At 39.0% G+C, this 19,624-nt stretch overlaps 1 protein-coding gene across 1 annotated transcript in view; it reads left to right on the forward strand.

The window, feature by feature from the left end:
- The window catches only part of ROBO2 (roundabout guidance receptor 2), an 882,996-nt gene that overhangs the window by 849,504 nt on the left and 13,868 nt on the right, over positions 1-19,624 (forward strand). The window contains exons 23-25 of the mRNA XM_025895584.2: positions 910-1,170; positions 4,439-4,653; positions 18,875-19,045. Coding sequence (XP_025751369.1) covers positions 910-1,170; positions 4,439-4,653; positions 18,875-19,045 — 647 coding nt within the window. The remainder of the gene's footprint in view (positions 1-909; positions 1,171-4,438; positions 4,654-18,874; positions 19,046-19,624) is intronic.

Below are 19,624 nucleotides of genomic sequence, written 5' to 3' on the forward strand. Positions count from 1 at the left end.
AGAGACTGAAAACGATTGACTTGCTGGTGAAGCTTACATAAAAAGTGATAACTAAATATAAAACTTCTGTTTCTAGCCCTGATCAGATGTAGCATCACCCCTTACAGCTTTGGTATAAGGCAAAAATTGAACCACAAACACCTATGAGAACACCTCTTATATATGAAAAGAGAAGAATTTAGTGTCCAAGAATACTGGTAGTTGTTTATCTTTTAACTTACTTCGGGCAGATGTGTTGAAAGTGTTCAGAAATTCAGCAGTGTCTAGGTGAGTCCCAGTACAGATTGGTTAGGAGGTGGGGTGCTGACAGATGTACCTTATCAGCTGGTGCTGTGACACAGCATATGCTTAAGGTCACTGCTGCTGTGACATGAATGTATTACACATCAGAGAAGATACATATTTGCAGTGTGGGAAGACCAGCATTTATGAGCAAAGTGTAGCTTCAAAATAGAAACAAAGAGTAAATTTATCCACGAAGGGGAGGATGGAACTAAATAAGTGCATAAGAGCAACTCTGTAAGGCTTGCTCTACCTTTTAAGAATGCTGCTATTTTCGTGTCTAGGTCAATCTTCATACACTCTCCTAGATTAATGATCCTGGAAGCGAGTTAGTTCATTGCTGTTGTTGATTGTGGTGTAACATTATCTAATCACCATTAACAAATGTGATAACGGGTCAGTAATTTTTTTGTTGCGCTTCTTGTTCGAGCTGCTTTGCTGTTGTGGGAAAAATTAAACTGACTCGTTAAGGACAATTTAAGCAATTATGACCCTATTTTCATTAAATGTTAAGAAGTTCCACTGCATGTGAGGGTTACAGCTATAGCAGAAATCCCACCTGCCTTTTACACCCTCTACTGTGTTGCAGAGATGAGTTTTGCTAAATTTATTTGGTTTTCATTTTAGATACGACAGTGATGGTTGGTGTCCGCCTTTGCCAGTTCAGACCTACCTACATCAGGGCATGGAGGATGAGCTTGAAGAAGATGATGATCGTGTTCCCACTCCTCCTGTCCGAGGAGTAGCTTCATCACCTGCCATCTCCTTTGGGCAACAGTCGACTGCAACCCTCACGCCTTCCCCACGAGAGGAGATGCAGCCAATGCTTCAAGCTCACCTTGATGAATTAACAAGGGCTTACCAGTTTGATATAGCAAAGCAGACATGGTAAGTGTTTGAAGGGGGCACTCGTGATCTGGGAAAAGAAAGCATCATCATCATCATCATCATCATTTATTCTTCTATGACATAAATATTGACCACGTTTAACAACGTTTCAATAATATTTCCGAAGAAGTAAAATGGAAGAAGAAATAGTAAAACTATGTCTGGAGTGTGAAGGCCTTAAACATTAGTAGGTGCTTGGTAATAAGTTAAATCTTGTCTAAAAGCATGTAAAAACAATGTTCCTCTGAAATTTTACATATGCTCAAGTAGTTAACACCCACCTACTGACAGCTTTTATGCATTCAAGAGTACTCTCTTTTCAGGCTAGCAAAAGATATGAATTTTCTGGGATTTTCAAAAATAATGAGATTCTAAATTCCTGAAAATCATTGAAAATAATGATAGTCACTTGAAATAGCACTAGAGCAGCTTTTACACGGTATCACATGAGAATGAAGCATTTGCATCTCTGACTGTAGTTTGAAATACCATGAGAATTTCTGATTCATAGGAAAAACCCAGAAACAGTGGGAAGAAAGTTGTTAGTATTTACAAAATGGATCTAGTGTTTTAGAGTGCTTTATGCCTATTTAAAGGAAGAGCAAGCAAATACCACAGTAACATTTCCCCTGCAAAACAAACAGAAGCAATCTCTTCAGGGACTGAAAAAAGAACTTGTCAAGTGCACCAGGCTGGGGATACGGTGAAGGTCAGTTGCTTCCTGGATGTTCCCTAAGCAGCAGTTGTCCTTTTACAACTTTTCTGCTCAGACAAAGCCCGTGAATCTCAGAGGAGAGGAGCAGAGCTAGTTGCTGAATGGCACACTGCCAGCAGAGGAGCAGCCTTTCTTTGCTGGTAAATAAAGCCACAAAGTTATTCAGCTTGAGCTCCCGTAAATAGATCAGGCAGGTAGGCAGGCGGTGCCAAATCAAAGCCAGCTGTTTTCCCTGGACACTGTGGAAGCCTCGAGGCTTGTCTGCAATCTGCACTCAATCAACAGGGTACTTTGGTCCCGCTGCAGTGCCACGCTGCCAAGCACGGACCCCGGCCTGCCTTTGGGACAGGCCCAAATCCCAGGCAGCAGCTAGACCTGGCCTATTGAAGGTAGCTGACTTCTGAGCCAGCACACAGATGCACACCCTGCCAGCACAGTGACTCGCTGCTGCATTTTGCAGCTGTTACCCTTTCTACGCCCTACAAACCTCGGGTTCCAGTCCAGGCACCGATAATGGAGTAGGATGGTGCAGCAAAGCCTCTTGCAGCTGACAGGAAAGGTCTTGCTCCCTCTTTGGAGAAATGAAAATTGATTATGAACTTTCATAATGCGTTTAGGAATATACAGATTTTAATGTTGCTCTTGGGTAAGGTCACAGTAATTGAGCCTGAAACTATAGGGGAAAAAAAAATTGAGGAGATAACTTTTTTCATTCTGAGACCTTATAGGTATTGGAGTAAATATTGAGGGTTGCAAATACAAGTGATTTTTGTGCACTGGAATTGTTGAATGCTTTTGTATTGTTTGGCTGGATATGTGTTTGGCTGGATTTGCTGCTCAAAGTCAGTAGAAAGTCCTCCATTGCTTTTACTGGGAAGGGAGATTTCTTAGTTTTCTTTTTGCAAAGTTCACCTGTCCAGTGTAGAGAGAGGGGAAGGCAAAGCAGAAAGATGAGACCTGTCAAGTAGGTTACTGTGGGAGTAACAGCAGAGAAATATAGAGAACAGACAACTAGGAATTTAAGAAAGAGCACATTAGAGATTACTGGAAAAGTACATAATCATTATGGCCTTGATCCAGCAAATCACTTAAGTATATGCTTAACTACAAGTACATGAGAAATTGACTTCAATTGTTCTATCACAAGCTTAACATTAAGCATATACTTAAGCATTTTGCTTGATTGGGAGCTAATCACACTGTTTATTGAGGGTTAGTTAGATGGTAGTGCCCTTTAGCACAGTGTTTTGAACACTGCATAGTTGAGAACCTGGTGTCCAGGAAGAAAAGTATTCAAGAACTGCTAATCAGAAGGGGGTTGTATATCCAAAAGGAAGCATTTGCTCTGCAAATAGGGTTCAGAATAAACTATAAGTTAAAACCTACAGAGAGGTGGAGATTGATTCCAGTGGTACATAAGATTTACTGTGACATTCTCATATCTGATAGATTTGCATTATGGGGGGCAGGGGGAAAACTCAATGAATAAAGAGAATTACTGTACTCATTGAGTGTAGGCAATAATACAGCACAAAGTTTTCATTGAAGATGTAGTAGAGCACAGAACCAAACCCATGACAGCTGTAATTTTTTCTGTTATAGTGATGTCCAAGCAAGAGAGCAGCAGAATTCTGGGTCCCATCCAGAGTGCTGCCGATTTGAATCAGGCCATGGCACCTCATGTACGCTCACCCAAGGATTCCTACCTGCCTAAGTTAGCAATTTTAAGCGTGGTGCATGCTCTTATGCCAAGGCCAGTCATGCCTGGGTCCCCTGGCACAGCTTGTGGTGTACTTGTTGTGGTGTGGGGAATGCTGCTTTGAAAGCTGATGGTGTTGTTTTCCTCTGTATCCTCTCAGAGACCAGGCAAATGAGACTCCAAATCCCATGCTTGCCTTTGGCCATTTAGCTATCCTGTGGGTGGTTTTTTTAATCTTTGTTTTTCTTTTTTTTTATTTGTGACTGCTGCATACAGTAATTTCACACATGCATGCCCTAATACTGCTGCAATTAAATCAATTAAACTACTTGGAATAAAGCAAAATCAAAAGGCCTCACTGATAATGTGTTCACTGGGCTTGAAAATTTCTCCTGTCCTTCTGGCCATTTCCTCCTCCTTAGGGTGACTTCTGCTTCAGGGCACTGTGTCTGTTTGAGCGAAAGGAGTGAAATTTAGGTTTGGTTCAATGTGTGATTTGCGAGGTGGAATATTGGGTGACACACTTAAATGCTAGGCTGGGATTCAGAATTGTGCTTTTCCGCGGGTTTCCTACCTGATTTATGCAGCCTCTGCGTATATCGCTCCTCATCTGTAAAAGGACAGTCTTGACCTTCCCCATCCTAGAGGAGGAGAAGTATATTTAAGACTGGAAAGTGTGCAGGTACTCTGGTATTAGAAGCTGTGGTGTATAACTGAACTGTCTTTTCTTGAGTTTAACCTAACAATCACATTTTGTAAATCCACTTCAGGATCTGTTGAAAAGCGTGTATTTTGTTGACCGTGGGGTACAAAGTCTCATCCATTCTGATAACTTTTCCTTTTTATTTGTGCAGGCACATCCAAAGCAATACACAACCTCCTCAGGCTCCCGTTCCGCCCCTAGGATACGTATCTGGAAACCTTATTTCAGATTTGGAAACAGATGTTCCAGATGAGGATGATGATGAAGATGATATTGAGGAAGAAACTGTAGAAATCAGTAGGCCACTAAGAGGTCTAGAACATACTCCAGGCTCCAGTATGGACAATCTAGACAGCTCTGTGACAGGTAACCAAACACAGTTAACAGTGACACCAACTTGTTCCTAACAGCAAAATACATCATCGGTCCAATACTTTCTAAGTGAAAATTGATTCCACTCTATTTCTGTAACGTTTAAAATGTGTTAATGCTAAACACTAAAGTTAAAGAAGGATTTGGGAATACTTTGCTTTGCTGCAAAATGATAAGAAAATTCATGAATTTTAAAAAGCTTTAAAGACTTGAAAGAAAACTCAATTATATCCCAGCTTTCATGAAAAGTTCATTCTACTAGAGAAGCAAGGCAGTTACATAAAAAGGAGGGGGGAGACCTCAGCTTAGGAATATATATTTCATAAATCAGAAGCAGCATAAAAATGTTATCTTAAAGCACTTTCAGATATTTTGCTGGGAAAATGCTTTCCTAGATGAACGTAAGGAAGTTAAAGACTTCAGAGTAAGTGTAGTTAGATCACCACAACATTTATTTCTAGACTAAATGTAACATTTATGTAGGAAAATGTGTATTTTAAACCTACTTTGTATTGCTGAATTTAGTAATTGTTCCTTTTCAGGAAAGCTATTTAATTATTCTGACCCTCCTTCCCTCACTGCTTCTTGCCCTTTACATGCCTTGGAAAGCTCCATCATCATCAAAGGGGATCCAGAAAGCCCTGCTAAACTAATGCACAGGATCTGAATGAATAAAATGGCTGTTGGAGAAATGTAGGCAGTGAAAGACATTTGGTTTTAAAATACATAATGTCCTTTTCTTAAGCATCAGTGTATTTCCCTTTATGTTGAACTTGGGCCTCTATATGATATAATGTGTCCATAAGGTGCAGGGGTACTAAAGACCCAAATGTCCCAAATGTCCCAGTGTCCATAGCTCATGAAAGCTAGTGGGTGCTGCTTCAGTCTTTGATCTCAGCAGGCAAATACTGATTGTTAGTTGTACCTTAAGGGAGACTTGTTCAGTACAACTTACTACCATAGCGCCACTGAATTCCATCTCATTCTTCTGGACCTTTGAAATTCCAAAGATTGCTATTCTGAAAACACTGGGCAAATATGACAGTGATGGAGCATCAACACCTATAAATTTTCTTCCTTTTCCCTTGTTGAATGAAATAGTGTGTAGTTTAATCCCACTTTCCAGGTTTTCCTTCACCCTTGGGCCAGACTGCTTACCAATCTAATTAAGATTTAAGAATTGTATCTCTGCTGCTGTGATTTGAAACCCAGATTCAACTGAAGGCCATAGAGTTAAAGTTTAAATCCCTGAATTGAGAAGGTTAACTTATTAGTGCATGAGTATGTTAAGTCACTTTGCTTGAATTTCCAGCATAATCTCCTTCGGGCTATAATTCTGCATATTTTTGCATATTTCACTAATGGCTTAGAAGTCTTTCCATTAGGAATGCAGTAGGAGTTTTGCAGTGGTAATACAGCAATAAATAAAAAAAATTGGATTTGTATATCTTTTTCATTTGGTTTATATTAATATGCCAATGTTTATGTATCTGTAAATCAGAAAATTATTTCACATTTGCATTTTCACCTGATATTTTGGACCACCATACCTAGGGTAAATAAGGAATAGCTGTGTTCCTGCTCCAAGTTGTAGACTTCTGTGTTTATTACAATTTAACCTTTTATGAATAACATTCAAGTTTCTTATAATATTTATAAATATTGTTGTATTATTGGAGTGTTAAAAGTGTAATTGGAATGTTAAAAACTTCCTGCTGTGTTATTTTAGAAGAAATTGGGCAGAACCTGATTATGTAGGCTGGGAGTGTACTTAAGGTGATTTAATGCACTCCCACTCATCACCACCACTATCTTGATGTGGCCTCATCCAGGTGAAAATTAAAGGTTTCCTTTTGCTTTTTCTTTTGGTTGTTTAATTACTAGCTGGATCTGTTCCTTGATCTGGTTCACCGCATGGCAAGGTGTGTACTGGCACTGCAGGAAGGGAATGTGCAGCTGGAAGGGAAGCAGGATGATAGATTGCCCCTTTAGCATATAGCCAATGCTTAGATTGACTTAAAACAATTAGGCAACTACAGCCTTACAAAAGATACACTCAGAGTGTTAGTCTAAATGATCTGTAAAATGGCAAAATATACAAATAACAAAACTGCTTCTGTTTTCCTCATTTACTACATGGGTAAAACGTTGATTTTAGGACGGTTTGTTTTGGGCTTGGGGTTTTTTAGGGGTGGAAGGAAGCTGCTTATTATACTTGGGATTTTTTTTTTTTTCCAAAAGAGAATCTTAATTTTTGTTTATCTGTTTCTGTTAACTCTTCCAGGCTGCGTTTACTCTTGTTAATGAGGGTATAGCAAATTGCTTTCATTGTTTCCAAGCTGCTTCTCATTCTTCAATTTGATTGCTTTTAAAATACTGTAGAACAACTAAATTGTTTTATTGCACTGAGAATATATAAGCTACTTCTTTTCACAGAGCCTTTGGTGACTTAAACCAGCATTTTCCTAGGAATTTTTAGACCATGTTTTCACTTCTCTAAACATTATATTTGAAAATGGAGACAAATGAGAATATCTGACCCAGATGAAACAATATTTCTGTTCATTTTGAAGTGCCTTGTGAGTTTGGTGTTTGTGAGAAATCTATACTGACATCCCTTGGTCCAGATTTCCCTCAAATAGAGTTGCTGTTCAGGGAGCAGGGCAAGTTTCTTCACCCTGTACTGTTAACATGCTCTTGGATTGAAATGGTGCTGAGCTGAGACCCAGGATTTCACTGAGTGCCAAAATGTGGGATCCTCTGAGGGGAAACCCTGGCACTGCGTGAGCCAAAGCGCAAACTACTAAATTCCTCTGACACCACAGTGTTGCTGCTTTAAACTGTTTAAAAGTCAAGTTGTCTTCCAGGCCCTCGAGTTTTAGTTACAGCTTGCTGAAGATTCAGACAAGGATTTAATCTGCGCTATTAAGCTTTTCTCTTCACAGGTGGCAGAGACATAATGTTGACGTGTATAATAAAGTGCAAAGAAAGGAGGAGTGCACAGTGACTGTATCTTAACATTCTCCAGATATGGCAAAGAGAACTCGGGGAGGGAGGTTTGGATTTGAATGTTCGTGGGATGGAATATGAAATTAAAGCCGAAGTTTTTCTCCATTTCCAGTTTGTTAGGATACTTAGTCACTGATTCTGCTTTTTTTTTTAAAAAAAAGAAAGAAATAAAAAGAAAGACCTGGAAAGCAGTGGTAAAACTTTTGCTCACTTGACTGTTAATTCACGATTATTTAGGGTTATTTTTTGCTTTCGGAGACACAATGAAATATCTATTTTCTTTTACTTATGTTTAATGTTTGCCTTAATAATGAATTGCTGTGCAGAGTTATGGCATGAATGATCACAAAGAGTCTGTTATATTATTCTACTTTATTAGATTTAATTAATTGCATGTGATGACCATATAAGAAATTAATTTGCCTCTCACTGAAATCACTAAGAACAAGGCTAGTTTTTTCAGATTTAAGTATTATGGTTTGGGGATTTTCTTTCCCCTCTGTGAAGCTGGTAGTGCAAGTTGTTGCACCACCAGTGAAGCTGGTAGTGCAAGTTGTTGTATCTTCAGTCCTGGTGCATTTTATCTGAGGGGAGAGATACACCCATCAACTAGCATGGAAATTAGAACAAACCCTCTTTTCCCTAACTGGTGCAAAGTGACATAAACAGAGAGATATTCTTGTAAACAGTGCCACAGCAAATGGATAACAATTTTTTTTTTCAATAGAATTGTATAGATCTGAAATTATAAAAATCTCTGTAGGCCATATGGCTCAGCAAGGAAGAATATCCCTTATTTGACATGTTTAGGTCTTGGTTAAAAGAATCACTGATCACTGTCTGCGTGGAAAAAGTTTTTCATTCATTGTGTCTGAGAACAAATGGAATAATTCTTGAAAATTGCACAATATCATTTTCATGAGCCATATGAACCATGGCAGAGCTCAATATTTATATTGATTTGCTTAGGGATACCTATTGCAAAAAATTCTATTTTATAAGCAGTTAAGACAGATTGCATTTAATAGGTAGAATGTGTTTCATGGATTAAATATGTACTCAGAAAATAGGAAACTGCTACTTTTTGTATCTCATAAAAATGGTAATGCAACAATTAGCAGGGTCATATTATAAAGCACAGACTTTACTCTAGCTTAATGGATCTAGGGATATGCATTCATCAGCAACGATAGATTTAGCATAAAATGACATGTAAATGAATTGATGACTGATCATAAATTAATTTTAGTGCTGAAGAAGTAATAGAGACACAGCAAGATGCCACTTTATCATAGTATTTTACTGCTCAGCAACATTTGAGCAACTACTTAATGTTCTGTGTGCATTTCTTTTCTAACAGCTTGAATAAATTTGAGAATTTTTTTGTGCCTTTCAGCAATATGGAAACCAAAAAAATCTCAAAAGATGGAATGCAAACAGAAATAAATTTGGCTAAGTGACATAAATTCATTTTTCATTAGATGTTTATGAAGGGCATTAAGTATGGTTGGACCTGTGAAGTGCCAAATACGCATGCATGATTTTTACCTCCTTTTGTTTAGTGTTTCCTGCCTCAAAATAAAAAATTTAAAACTTAGGGGTTTATTCCAGGCGTATACATTTAAATATTCAGGCATTTATGGTGAAGCATGATGTAAAGTATGAGAAAAAGTCTAGTTTTTGAAGTGTGGTCATAATTATAGTCTGCAATTAGACCCTTCTATTTTTGATTCTTATTTTGGTGGTACAATGACTGTTTCCCCTTCTATTCCATCACTTTCACCAAAATCACTGGGCACTTCTTCTTTGTAATCATGGCAGTGGTCAGACATATCTAAGAGAGGATAATGTCTTTCTCTTGTACAAAGGCTAAAAGAAATCTGTAACTGATTTCAGCTGAAGTAGCATCAGTCCCCAAGGGTGTCACCCATTCTTCACAAACCTAAGGAGCCCATCCCTATTCCATCAAAAAAAACCCCAAACCTGCAGGGGAGCAGGGACCCAACATTACTCTGTGCTTGATGGTCTTGTGAAGGAAAGCAGATATGCACACACATGAAAGTACCAGGGACATCATCTCTTCAGTTTAAGCAAGCACATAGAGTTTGGTACGTACAGAAAAGTACCTAATGGAATTTTCAGAAGTGTTAGCTTTGTTGTGAGCAGCTTCTGTTTCACCAGTGCCTTAGATATTTTTATTTTTCAGTAAAGCAACAGCACACTTTACAAAGAAAAATAGCATTTTTATTGCCAGTAAAATGCCACTAAAAGCAGTAGCAATGCAGTCTACTAGAAGCTAGCACCTCTATTCCCCTCACCTTTCCCTGAGAGCAAAGAAGCTTTCTGTTTGCATTAGCACCAAGAGATATTTTATGGAGCAAGAAAACAGAGTTCAACTTTTCACAGGGCTGATTTTGTTCTGCATAAAGCATTTACTGCTGCTGTCAGCAAGAGTAAAATTTACAGTTGCCAGAAAGCGTAAAAACTCAAATGTGCTCTTGGAAAACACATAGTGAGCTGCATGTAAAGGCGACACTAAAAGCCTGTTTCATCCCATTTCAAAATGCACAGTTGATCTGAAAGGAACGTCAGCATCTCTTATTTTGCCTTTATTCAGAGAAAAACAAATGTGCATCTGATTTGGAAAACAAGAGGCCAGTGGATGCCTTTAAACGAGTAGTCACCATGTGTGCTGTGTTAACACAGCTGTGTGGTGGCCTGAGGTGCCCAGGCTGGGCTCCAGCACTCCCATACCTTCTGGGCATTGTCCACACCTCTACAGGTCAAAGCAAAAAGGGTTTCACTGCTGCGAGTTTTGGTGTGGAAAAGAAATTGTTTATGCAGGGAAACCGAATAGCTCTGGAATCAGCAGAAGTAATGTAGAGATTTCGCCTTCAGCTCCCTGGTCACACACAGCTGTGGGTGCTGTGTGTGTGTCTCAGGGTATCTTGCTGACTTCAGCAGTTATAAAAAGTTTTGCCTCTGCTTCCAGCAACCAGAAGTTTCATATAGAATCATAGAAATGGTTTGGGTTGGAAAGGACCTTTAAAGGTCATCTTGTTCCAACCCCTCTGCCATGGACAGGGACACCTTCCTCTGGACCAGGTCGCTGCAAGCCCCATCCAACCTGGTCTTGAACACTCCAGTAATGGGGCATCCACAGCTTCTTTGGGCATCCTGTTCCAGTGCCTCACCACCCTCATAGTGAAGAATTTTTTCTCAATATCCAATATAAATCTACTCTCAGTTTAAAAACGTTGCCTCTTGTCCTGCCACTATAGGCCTTATCAGAAAGTCTCTCTCTGTCTTTTCTGTAAGCCCCCTTTATATATTGAAAGGCTGCAGTGAGATCTCCCCAGAGCCTTCTCTTCTCCAGGCTGAACAACCCCACCTCTCTCAGCCTGCCTTCACAGGAGTGGTTTTCCAGCACTCTAATCATTTTGGTGGCTCTTCTCTGGACACACTCTCACAGATTTCATATCTGTCTTGTGCTGGGGATGCCAGAACTGGATGCAGAACTCCAGGTGAGGTCATGATGTCCCAGTAAAACTCACATCCCTGCGAGAACTGACTTCCAGCCTGACAAGTCCCTCCTAGAACAGCTGCTGGAGAAGAGGGCAAGGGGGAGTGATCTCTGGGCAGAGCACACTATTCCCAGCCTTGATAATACTTGCTGTCCATGGGAATGTGAAGGAGTTGAGGAACAGGACTTTTTTATAGGGTTAGCCTACAAAACTGTAGTCTGATAACTATACTGATACTATAGTCTGATCCTATAGTCTGATAACAGCAATTAAAATTTAGGTATTTTTAGAAAAAGTGGCATATCTATGAGTGTGTAGAACAATAGCTGTATTCACACACATTAGGAGAGAGCATTATGGGCTTTGCAGATTTTTAATATATTTCATACTGAAAACGTTGCCTGTTTTTTTGGATTGAATGACAATCCAGTCCTTCAAAGAGTAGATGAAAAATAGCTACTAGACATACCCTGCAAGTGTCCCATCCCAACTGCAATGTGTAGTGTATGTTGTGTAACAGCTGAGGGGTTAGCAAATGGACAGAGCAACACGAACAAGTAGAAATTAGAAGTTCTTTTAAAATATCCATAGTTTTATGGACTATGATACCAAAACCAATAACTATTCTGTACAGTATATGTTTTTTTATGTCTCTACATAGAGAGTAGAACATATCACACAAAACCCTTGGGCTCTGAAACTAGTGGGCTACATGTTAAATTTTTAGCATCCAAGTATCGTCCTTTGACATCTGCAGCTCTAGTTATATTTTTCATGTTTCAGCTTGTGCTTGCATATTTTGCAGAACATGTCGATAAGTGATTGTTTGAAAATGTCCTCAGCTATAGCATTTCATTTTCTTACATCTTCATGAAGTGTTTTATCTGTAGTATCTCTTTTCATACATCATCAGTAACTGTTGCTAAGCCTCTTTACTCCCCATTCTCTATGATATCCTATCACACTTTGATTGTTAGTTCACAAACTGTCTTCTCGGAGGAAATTCAGTTTTAGCCTTCCCTTGCTGCTATCTGGGCTCCCTTACATCTGTCTGCATCAGGTCGAGTCTGTTTGGAAAATAACAATTTTATGTGTGCTCTTGGCAAGCAGAATCGAACTCTGTCACTCTCTGTTGCACTTAACACACTTTCTGCCTGTCAGACCTCCACAGACCTCTTCTGTTTCTTTTCTTGTATCTTAGGAGTGCATGGGCTTTTGTTATTATAGCCTGCCACTTCACTGACATTAAAAGCTTTGGTCACTGCAGCATCACAAAATAACCCATTGTTCTTGGGCTTTGCGGTGCAGCATGGTGCTGAATTCCAGTATTCATGTATTGTACTCATGACTCGTTTTTGCTGGATGTTTTTCATATTTGACACCACCATTAGTTAATTAGCCTATCAGTTTGATGCTAACAAGCAGGTCATTATTGATTTACTACTTAGCAGTTTTAAATACCATAATACTTTCTTGCACATGGATTGGAAAAAGGCTACTGTTCTGCTACACATTATGTACATTTGCAAAGTTCAACTGTGCTGACTGAGTACTTAAATCAGGGCCATGATTTATCCCTCCCCACATGTCTTCGTGTCTTTGATAATCAGTTCTCTTCAGATTCTCATGGGTTCTCTGGGCTTTTTTGGAGGCTTTTTTTTTTTTTTTCAACATATGCATGTGACTGTTGTTAAAAAGCAGATTTCAGGTATTTCAAGATAGGTGCCCGTACTATGTCAGAACAATATGCTGTGTCTACACAGCACTACCCAATGCCCTGCAACAGCTCAGGTCCCAAAAGTGTTCTGGTAGCTCTGCACCTCAACTGGACTTGGTAACTTATTAGCATGGCTGCTCCATTCCTGGAAAATATGAATGAAGAACAAGTCAGATTAATCCTTCCTTCACTATTTTGCTCTTAACATTCTAGTTATGTCAAGATTTCCATATTTCTTTCATATGCTTTTTCAGGTGTCTGGTTTTCTGACTACATTTTTATGATGTTATCACTTTCGTCTCCTGCAGTGATGGTAATGCATGGTTAGAAGGTTCCATGGGGCCAACATTGGCTTGGTGACTGAGTCAGTATTAAATTTGAGCATATATTTGCTCTGCTCCTGAATCTTAATTATTTCTAACCTTTCAAAAAAGTTACTTTAGTCCGCTAGAATGAACTACTTTAGAACAGTTTTCTTCAGGTCGTTGAAACTGCTTATTTATTTTAAAATTTTGATTGACAAAATGACACAAAGCCAGTCTTGTTCGGGATAGCTCTTGAAGCCTAGGTCTGACTTTAACCATATCTATCAAGACTTACACATGTGCTGTCCAAAATTAAAACTTGGTTTTGCAAATATCAAACTGGATACTGGTTTGTAATAAGTAAAAAAAAAAAAAAAACAAACCAAAACAACAACAACAAAAAAAAAAAAAAAAAAAAAAAAAAAAAAAAAAAAACCAAAAAAAAAAAAAAAAAAAAAAAAAAAAAAAAAACAGTCACATTCATTTCGATTCCAAGAAAGATCTATTAACTTTCAAAAGAATTTATTATGGAGCTTTCACATTTGTAGAGAATATATATAATTTTGTTTACAGGATCAAAGCTGCATGGAGCAATCTGTGAATGAGACTTCTCATAGCTTTGATAGTGCTTTATTATACCAAACTCCGTCGGATAAACTGTGGGTTTCATGTTGGGAAAGGACATACTAAAGTGGGTCTTTAAGCTTTAGCTGAATATTGCTCTTTTGTACCAAGCTCTGTCAAATGAATTTTGGGTTTCCTGTTGAGAAAGGACATATTAATTGGGTCTTTAAGCTGTAGATGATCAAAAGGTATCAAATGTGCACAACTCACTAGACCCCTACATTTGTTTTTAGGTTCAATGGTAAATGGATGGGGTTCTGCGTCTGATGAGGACCGTAACTTTTCTAGTCATAGATCTAGTGTAGGTAGCTCCTCAGATGACTCGATCTTTACCAGCGGCAGTTTTGCACAAGCACTGGTTGCAGCAGCAGATAAAGCTGGTTTTAGGCTGGATGGAACCAGCCTGACAAGAACAGGTTTGTAGACTCAAAGTTGATGCTCTCTGCATGAAGGGTGTCTCTGCCTATTCTTCTCTTCTCTCAGTGAACCCGCGTCTCACACTTCTCTAACGTGCATGGAATAAGGTGGATGGAGATATTTTTATTGGTATATTTGCAATGAAACTTTGCATTGTGTTTCATTTTTGGTCTTTTGAAGTAGTGAATAGCACAAGCTTTTAATCTGCACCTTCGATCTGCCGCAGTTTCCCTCTGTACTGACTCCACTGTGTATTTACTGACAAATATTTCATTTAATATTTCAGTGAAGAAATCACTAATTCTGCCTTGCAGTTTTGATGATCTTATTTTCTGAAAGATCTCCTCACAATCATTTACATTTCCAGTGATGAAGTTCATATTTAAACTATTATCTCCATCCCTGCTCTTCTGTTGCATTTCTTCTCGGAAAAGTGTATTTTTCTGTGAAGTTTTTCTAAGCATGGGGTGAATTGGTTTATTGTTAACAACGCAAACTGTTTAAAACTTTTATTAATAGCTGATTTAAAAATACTTGATTCAATAAGTTAATATATTTTGATAACATTTAATTTTAGTTATGCCAACTGAGTCTGCCAAGTAAAATGTAAAAAAGGTAAAGTGACTATTGCTTTTGAAAACAGCCAATCTTCTAAAATGAATTAATGAAAACTAAATATAATTTAGTTCATATTTTTAAAGCTTCATATGTCTTATTTCTATTTTTAAAAAAGATAAGGAAAAATGATCTTTAAATATTCTGGGGGAAAAAAAAGAATGTATTGCATTTTCTTAGTCTTATAAAAAAAGCAAAAATTACTAATTATTTGAATCCATAAATTTAATAGCAAAGTATGAGCTTGGATCATATTTTTGTTATGCTTCCTCAGCCAATTCCTGCCCACAGGTCCCATAATGTTCCTATCATTTAAATTTTTTCACTATTAGTCTGGTGTGAAGTCTCTCTTCCAGTAATATGTGTGCACTTGTGAGAAATGTCTCACATGTTAGGCCTGAAAAATGTCACTCTTTCTGCATGCAATGACTTCATGGCAAATACCACCTTTTAAGGACATTAGGAATAATGAAAAGAGTTGATGGCAAAGTCCTGTGTCTCCAACAAACTAGAAGGTGAATGCATATGGCTTTTCCCAAACCACTGGGACTTTTGCCACTGACTTTGGTCATACACAGTCATCCTTAAAAGGTAGTTCACTGTAGTTGAACCCCTCAGTAGCTTCTTACACTGTGGAAAACTGGCTGAGTAAATCTACCTCATCCTTTGATAGAAAACAAAGCAAGAACCGATGTAGACCTTCACTCATCTGCTATGGGCACATATGGCCAAACTATAATTTAAAATACACTATTGGGCTTGAAGAGTCTTCTAAGTCTTAAAAGAAAGTAGCAAATCCTTCCCAAACTTTTTTTTTTTATGGTGTTCTTGGTGTCAGTAAAAGTTAATGCAACGATTCACCCAAAGTTAATGTCGCTTCTATCAGACCTTTGAGAAGTACAGTTCCCAACCACAAACACATGCATAAGAGAAGTAAATAGGCACACAGACACATATGATTTCTTATTGTAGCAATGTGAATGGAAAATACAATGAAAGGCTGAGAGCCCTCTTGTCAGTTGTATTTTTCCAGCTTAATTAGGTCACGAATGCACTTAAACCGAGTGCACGTGTGTAATTCCTCAGACGGACTACTAGAGTGTAGGGTACAAAAAAAGTATCTAGCAGTTGTGGTAGAGACTTTATGATTATTACCCTCTTACTCTCTTAATGATCCAGCAGGCAAAATGGAAATAAAATAGAACCCACATGTAAACAAACAACCCTCCCCTCTTTTTCCTCACAGAAACCTCAGCAAATGGAAATAGCTCCCCGGTGCTCACTGCAGGTTCATTAGGAGATGATGCCTCCCGGGGTAGTGGGGATCAGTCAGACGTGCCTGGTACGGCCCAGCAGCTCCCACAGTGCAAAGTGGTGTCTAGCAGTGGAGAAGCAGCGGTGTTATTTCTGTTCATTGCTCTGGAGGGAGTCTGAAGGTCCTGACTCTTTACTCCTTTGCAGTCTGGACAGTTATTTTCACCCATGTAGAACAGCTGTGAAATGTTCTCACCCGTAGATACTAAAGGAGATGTCCAACTTGATGGCCTCACGTGGGAATGTTTGATTGCCAAGCATAAGAGGCGCTGGTAAATCCAGATGCAATGTGTCTCTCCTGCCAGGCACTTTGATTCCAGTTTCCAGAAGCCATCATGTGATTTGCCATGAAGTTCAGACAGATTTCCTTTTTAACACCCTTGGGAAATTAAATCAAGAATTAGTGGATTCATCCTTGTCTCCACTTACACACACTAAATCTGCTACAAAGTCTGACGCTGCTCAGCAGTTCTTACTGGAAGGGCTGCATACAAATACAAGATGCTGTAATCAGTTATTAAGTGCATTGAAAAATGTGTTTTGGGAGTCTGCACATCATTTGTGTTTGCCCCATGTCTGATTTGGGTCAGTGCTATTTATTTTGCCTCTTTTTCATGAAGGGATAAAAGAGAAGGTTTGATATCTATTTCTTTTTAAAACCAACGTTCTGAATGAAAAATCACATTTCTTCAGTCAAAAGAATAAGTGTGAAAAATCTGCATCCTCCACTCACTAGTTGCACTTGCATGTGAGTTTATTTTTACAAAACATCTGTGCAGTGTGCTGTGAGCTGAGATGGAATTTCAGGCTCACGTCTCAATTTCTTTGCTTTACTGATTTTTTTTTTTTATTTTTAAATGAAATTTTAATATTTTGTCTGTGTTCATCTGCTGTTTTATCCTTATCCATGAAAAAAGGGCTTGATCACTTGTCTTTGTCTGGCTGCAGCTGTGCCAGCTATAGAGGTTAATGTTTCCAGACCCCCCCAAACGTTTGTTACTGCTTTTTTCCCAGCTCCAGAATTAGCTTCTCGGGTGGGCGTTCTGTAACCCACTTCAGTCAAAATGAGCCAGGTTAGCAAAGGCATTGATTTCAGACCATTTTAAGTTCAACTGGGCTTTTTTTGGTAGAGAAGGGTTAGGGAATGTCCACTTGAGGGGTTCTAATGTGGTGACCTCCAACAGCTGGCAGAGACACAGCTGGGAGACAAACCTGCCTGGGAGCAGTGTCCCCCTCAGGGTGCACATCAGTCAGAAGGCAAGGCTGAGAGAGTCAGGAAATCTCTGAAGTCAAACAGTGACATATTATTCTAACATGTATGTATTAATGTGAAACACCATGTTAGAGAGATTACGGCTACTTTTTCACTTTGCCCTCTTTGCACTGGGAATATTTCAAACAGTATGCTGAGCTGCATATTACTCCTGATTAAGCTTATCTAGATCAGGTCATATGTGACAGCATGTTGGAAGTAAGAGCATCTGTTGAAAGGATTTGCAGCAGGGTAGACCCAGGTCTAAGTTAACGAGAGGATGAAAAACCTCCTTGCTAGCTTGAGCTCAGTTGACCAGAAAAATACCAACAACCATTTTGCCACTTTCCATCAACTCTAACACCATTTGGGCCTACAGCAGCATTTAAAGAGCAGAAAGTCTGACTGGCTTATACATTTTCCACTGCAGATAGGATTAAAACATGTAAGAATTTTAATTACCAGTTTTAAACAAATTAAAATGTTAACATCCCCAAGATTCTTGGCAAGAACAACCTACACATGAACAAAAGGAAGTAAAAGATGGTGATCTTTAGTTTTCATCAGTTGGCATTAAACATTAAGCCTAGTTAAGTTAACTGAATAAAAACATCAGAATAAGAGGAAGTGAATGTAGTAAATGAACTGCACTGCTCCTACGGTTCCTACATGAGGCTTTTAATCATCTGCTCCATAGAACAGCATCAAAGATATTTTTTAAGAGACATCACGTAGCTTGAATAGTTTGTCTGTATGTGTGTATATATATATATATTTATATTTATATATATATATATCTGAGGAATAAATTCAGTGAGAATACATTTTTTAACATATAAAAGTGCTGAAAATGAACAGGAAAATTTTAGCATTTCAACATACCCCCATTTTTATTTCTTGAGAAAAGAGAGCCCTTAAATATACAAACCTACCCTGCTACATAGCTTGCAAAATCAGTTATGTTTATCTCACTGGAGTTACTCCAGATATACAGTGCATATGGGAGCCTCTAAAATGAGAATCTGGCTCAGTAAACATGAAAGTGGAAGGCAGGAGGAGATAAATTTGATATGATTGCAGAACTGTTTTCCTTCCCTGCTCAAGGCTGAGGAGTTGTTATGACACATCTGTTCAGCACACAGAGCAGGCAGGAGTTAGATGGCATACAGTAGTTTTATCACAACAGATGGAATAATTTTAATTATAAAAGTTAAAGACAAAAGAATGCCCAGTTTATCACTTCGCTTGTTGTGGTGTGTCTTAAAGCAGTTGTCATCAGTGGGAACCTCGAGGGGACACTCGCTTGCCTCTGAGAATTAGGCCTGATTTAATGTTTCGAAACAGACATTAATAGAACAGCCCATTTCAAGGCAATAACATTTTTTTCATCTGGTTTCTCTTTCTTTCTTTCTTTTTTTTTTTTTTTTTTTTTTTGTAGGCAAAGCATATTCTTCCTCTCAGAGACCTCGACCGAGCAGTCCCTTTTCTACTGACAGCAACACCAGTGCAGCTGTCAATCAGGGTCAGAGGCCGAGGCCCACTAAAAAACACAAGGGAGGACGGTTGGACCAGCCCCCTTTGCCTCATCGTAGGGAGGGAATCACAGACGGTAAGTGTCGTGGAGAGGGCCCTGATGATAACCTGCAACAAGCAGCTGTGCAGAGCGGGAGAAGGCCAAGCAATCTTTCAAGAAATATGGGTTGTAGTGAATTACTGGTTTGGTGTAGCGGGGTCCCCAGGTTGCCTCGTGAGCAGTATTGCAATGCTGGCAGTGTGGAGCTTGGTAAAGTGAGTCTTCAAGGAGCCTTCCTTCATTCTGGCTCTGAACACGTTAGCATCTCTTAGGAGATATCAGATCTCGATATAAATCTTACCCAAAAATGGCTGTGTTGCACAGGAGTCGACATTAAAAAATGGCCTGTGAGTAATTTTACATTAAGTGAAAGTAGCCACCACCAGTAGCAGTGTGCCATGAATTCCTAAGGAGAAGTGTAGAGCCACTCCCGCAGCACTGTTCGCTTTGTGCTGTTTTTGACAGACACTCAACAGCTACAACATGTGCCATGTTTTTCCCATGATTCTGCCTCATGTTTTGTCTGTGCTGCTTCAGTCCTGACATCCACTGACCTCAGTGACTTTGTTTCCCTCTTTTACATCTCTGCTTCTCTCTGACCACTGCTTCCCATCT

Source organism: Manacus vitellinus, unplaced genomic scaffold (genome assembly GCF_001715985.3).
Source record: "Manacus vitellinus isolate BGI_N305 unplaced genomic scaffold, ASM171598v3 scaffold_34_pilon, whole genome shotgun sequence".
Classification (NCBI taxonomy): Eukaryota; Metazoa; Chordata; class Aves; order Passeriformes; family Pipridae; genus Manacus; species Manacus vitellinus.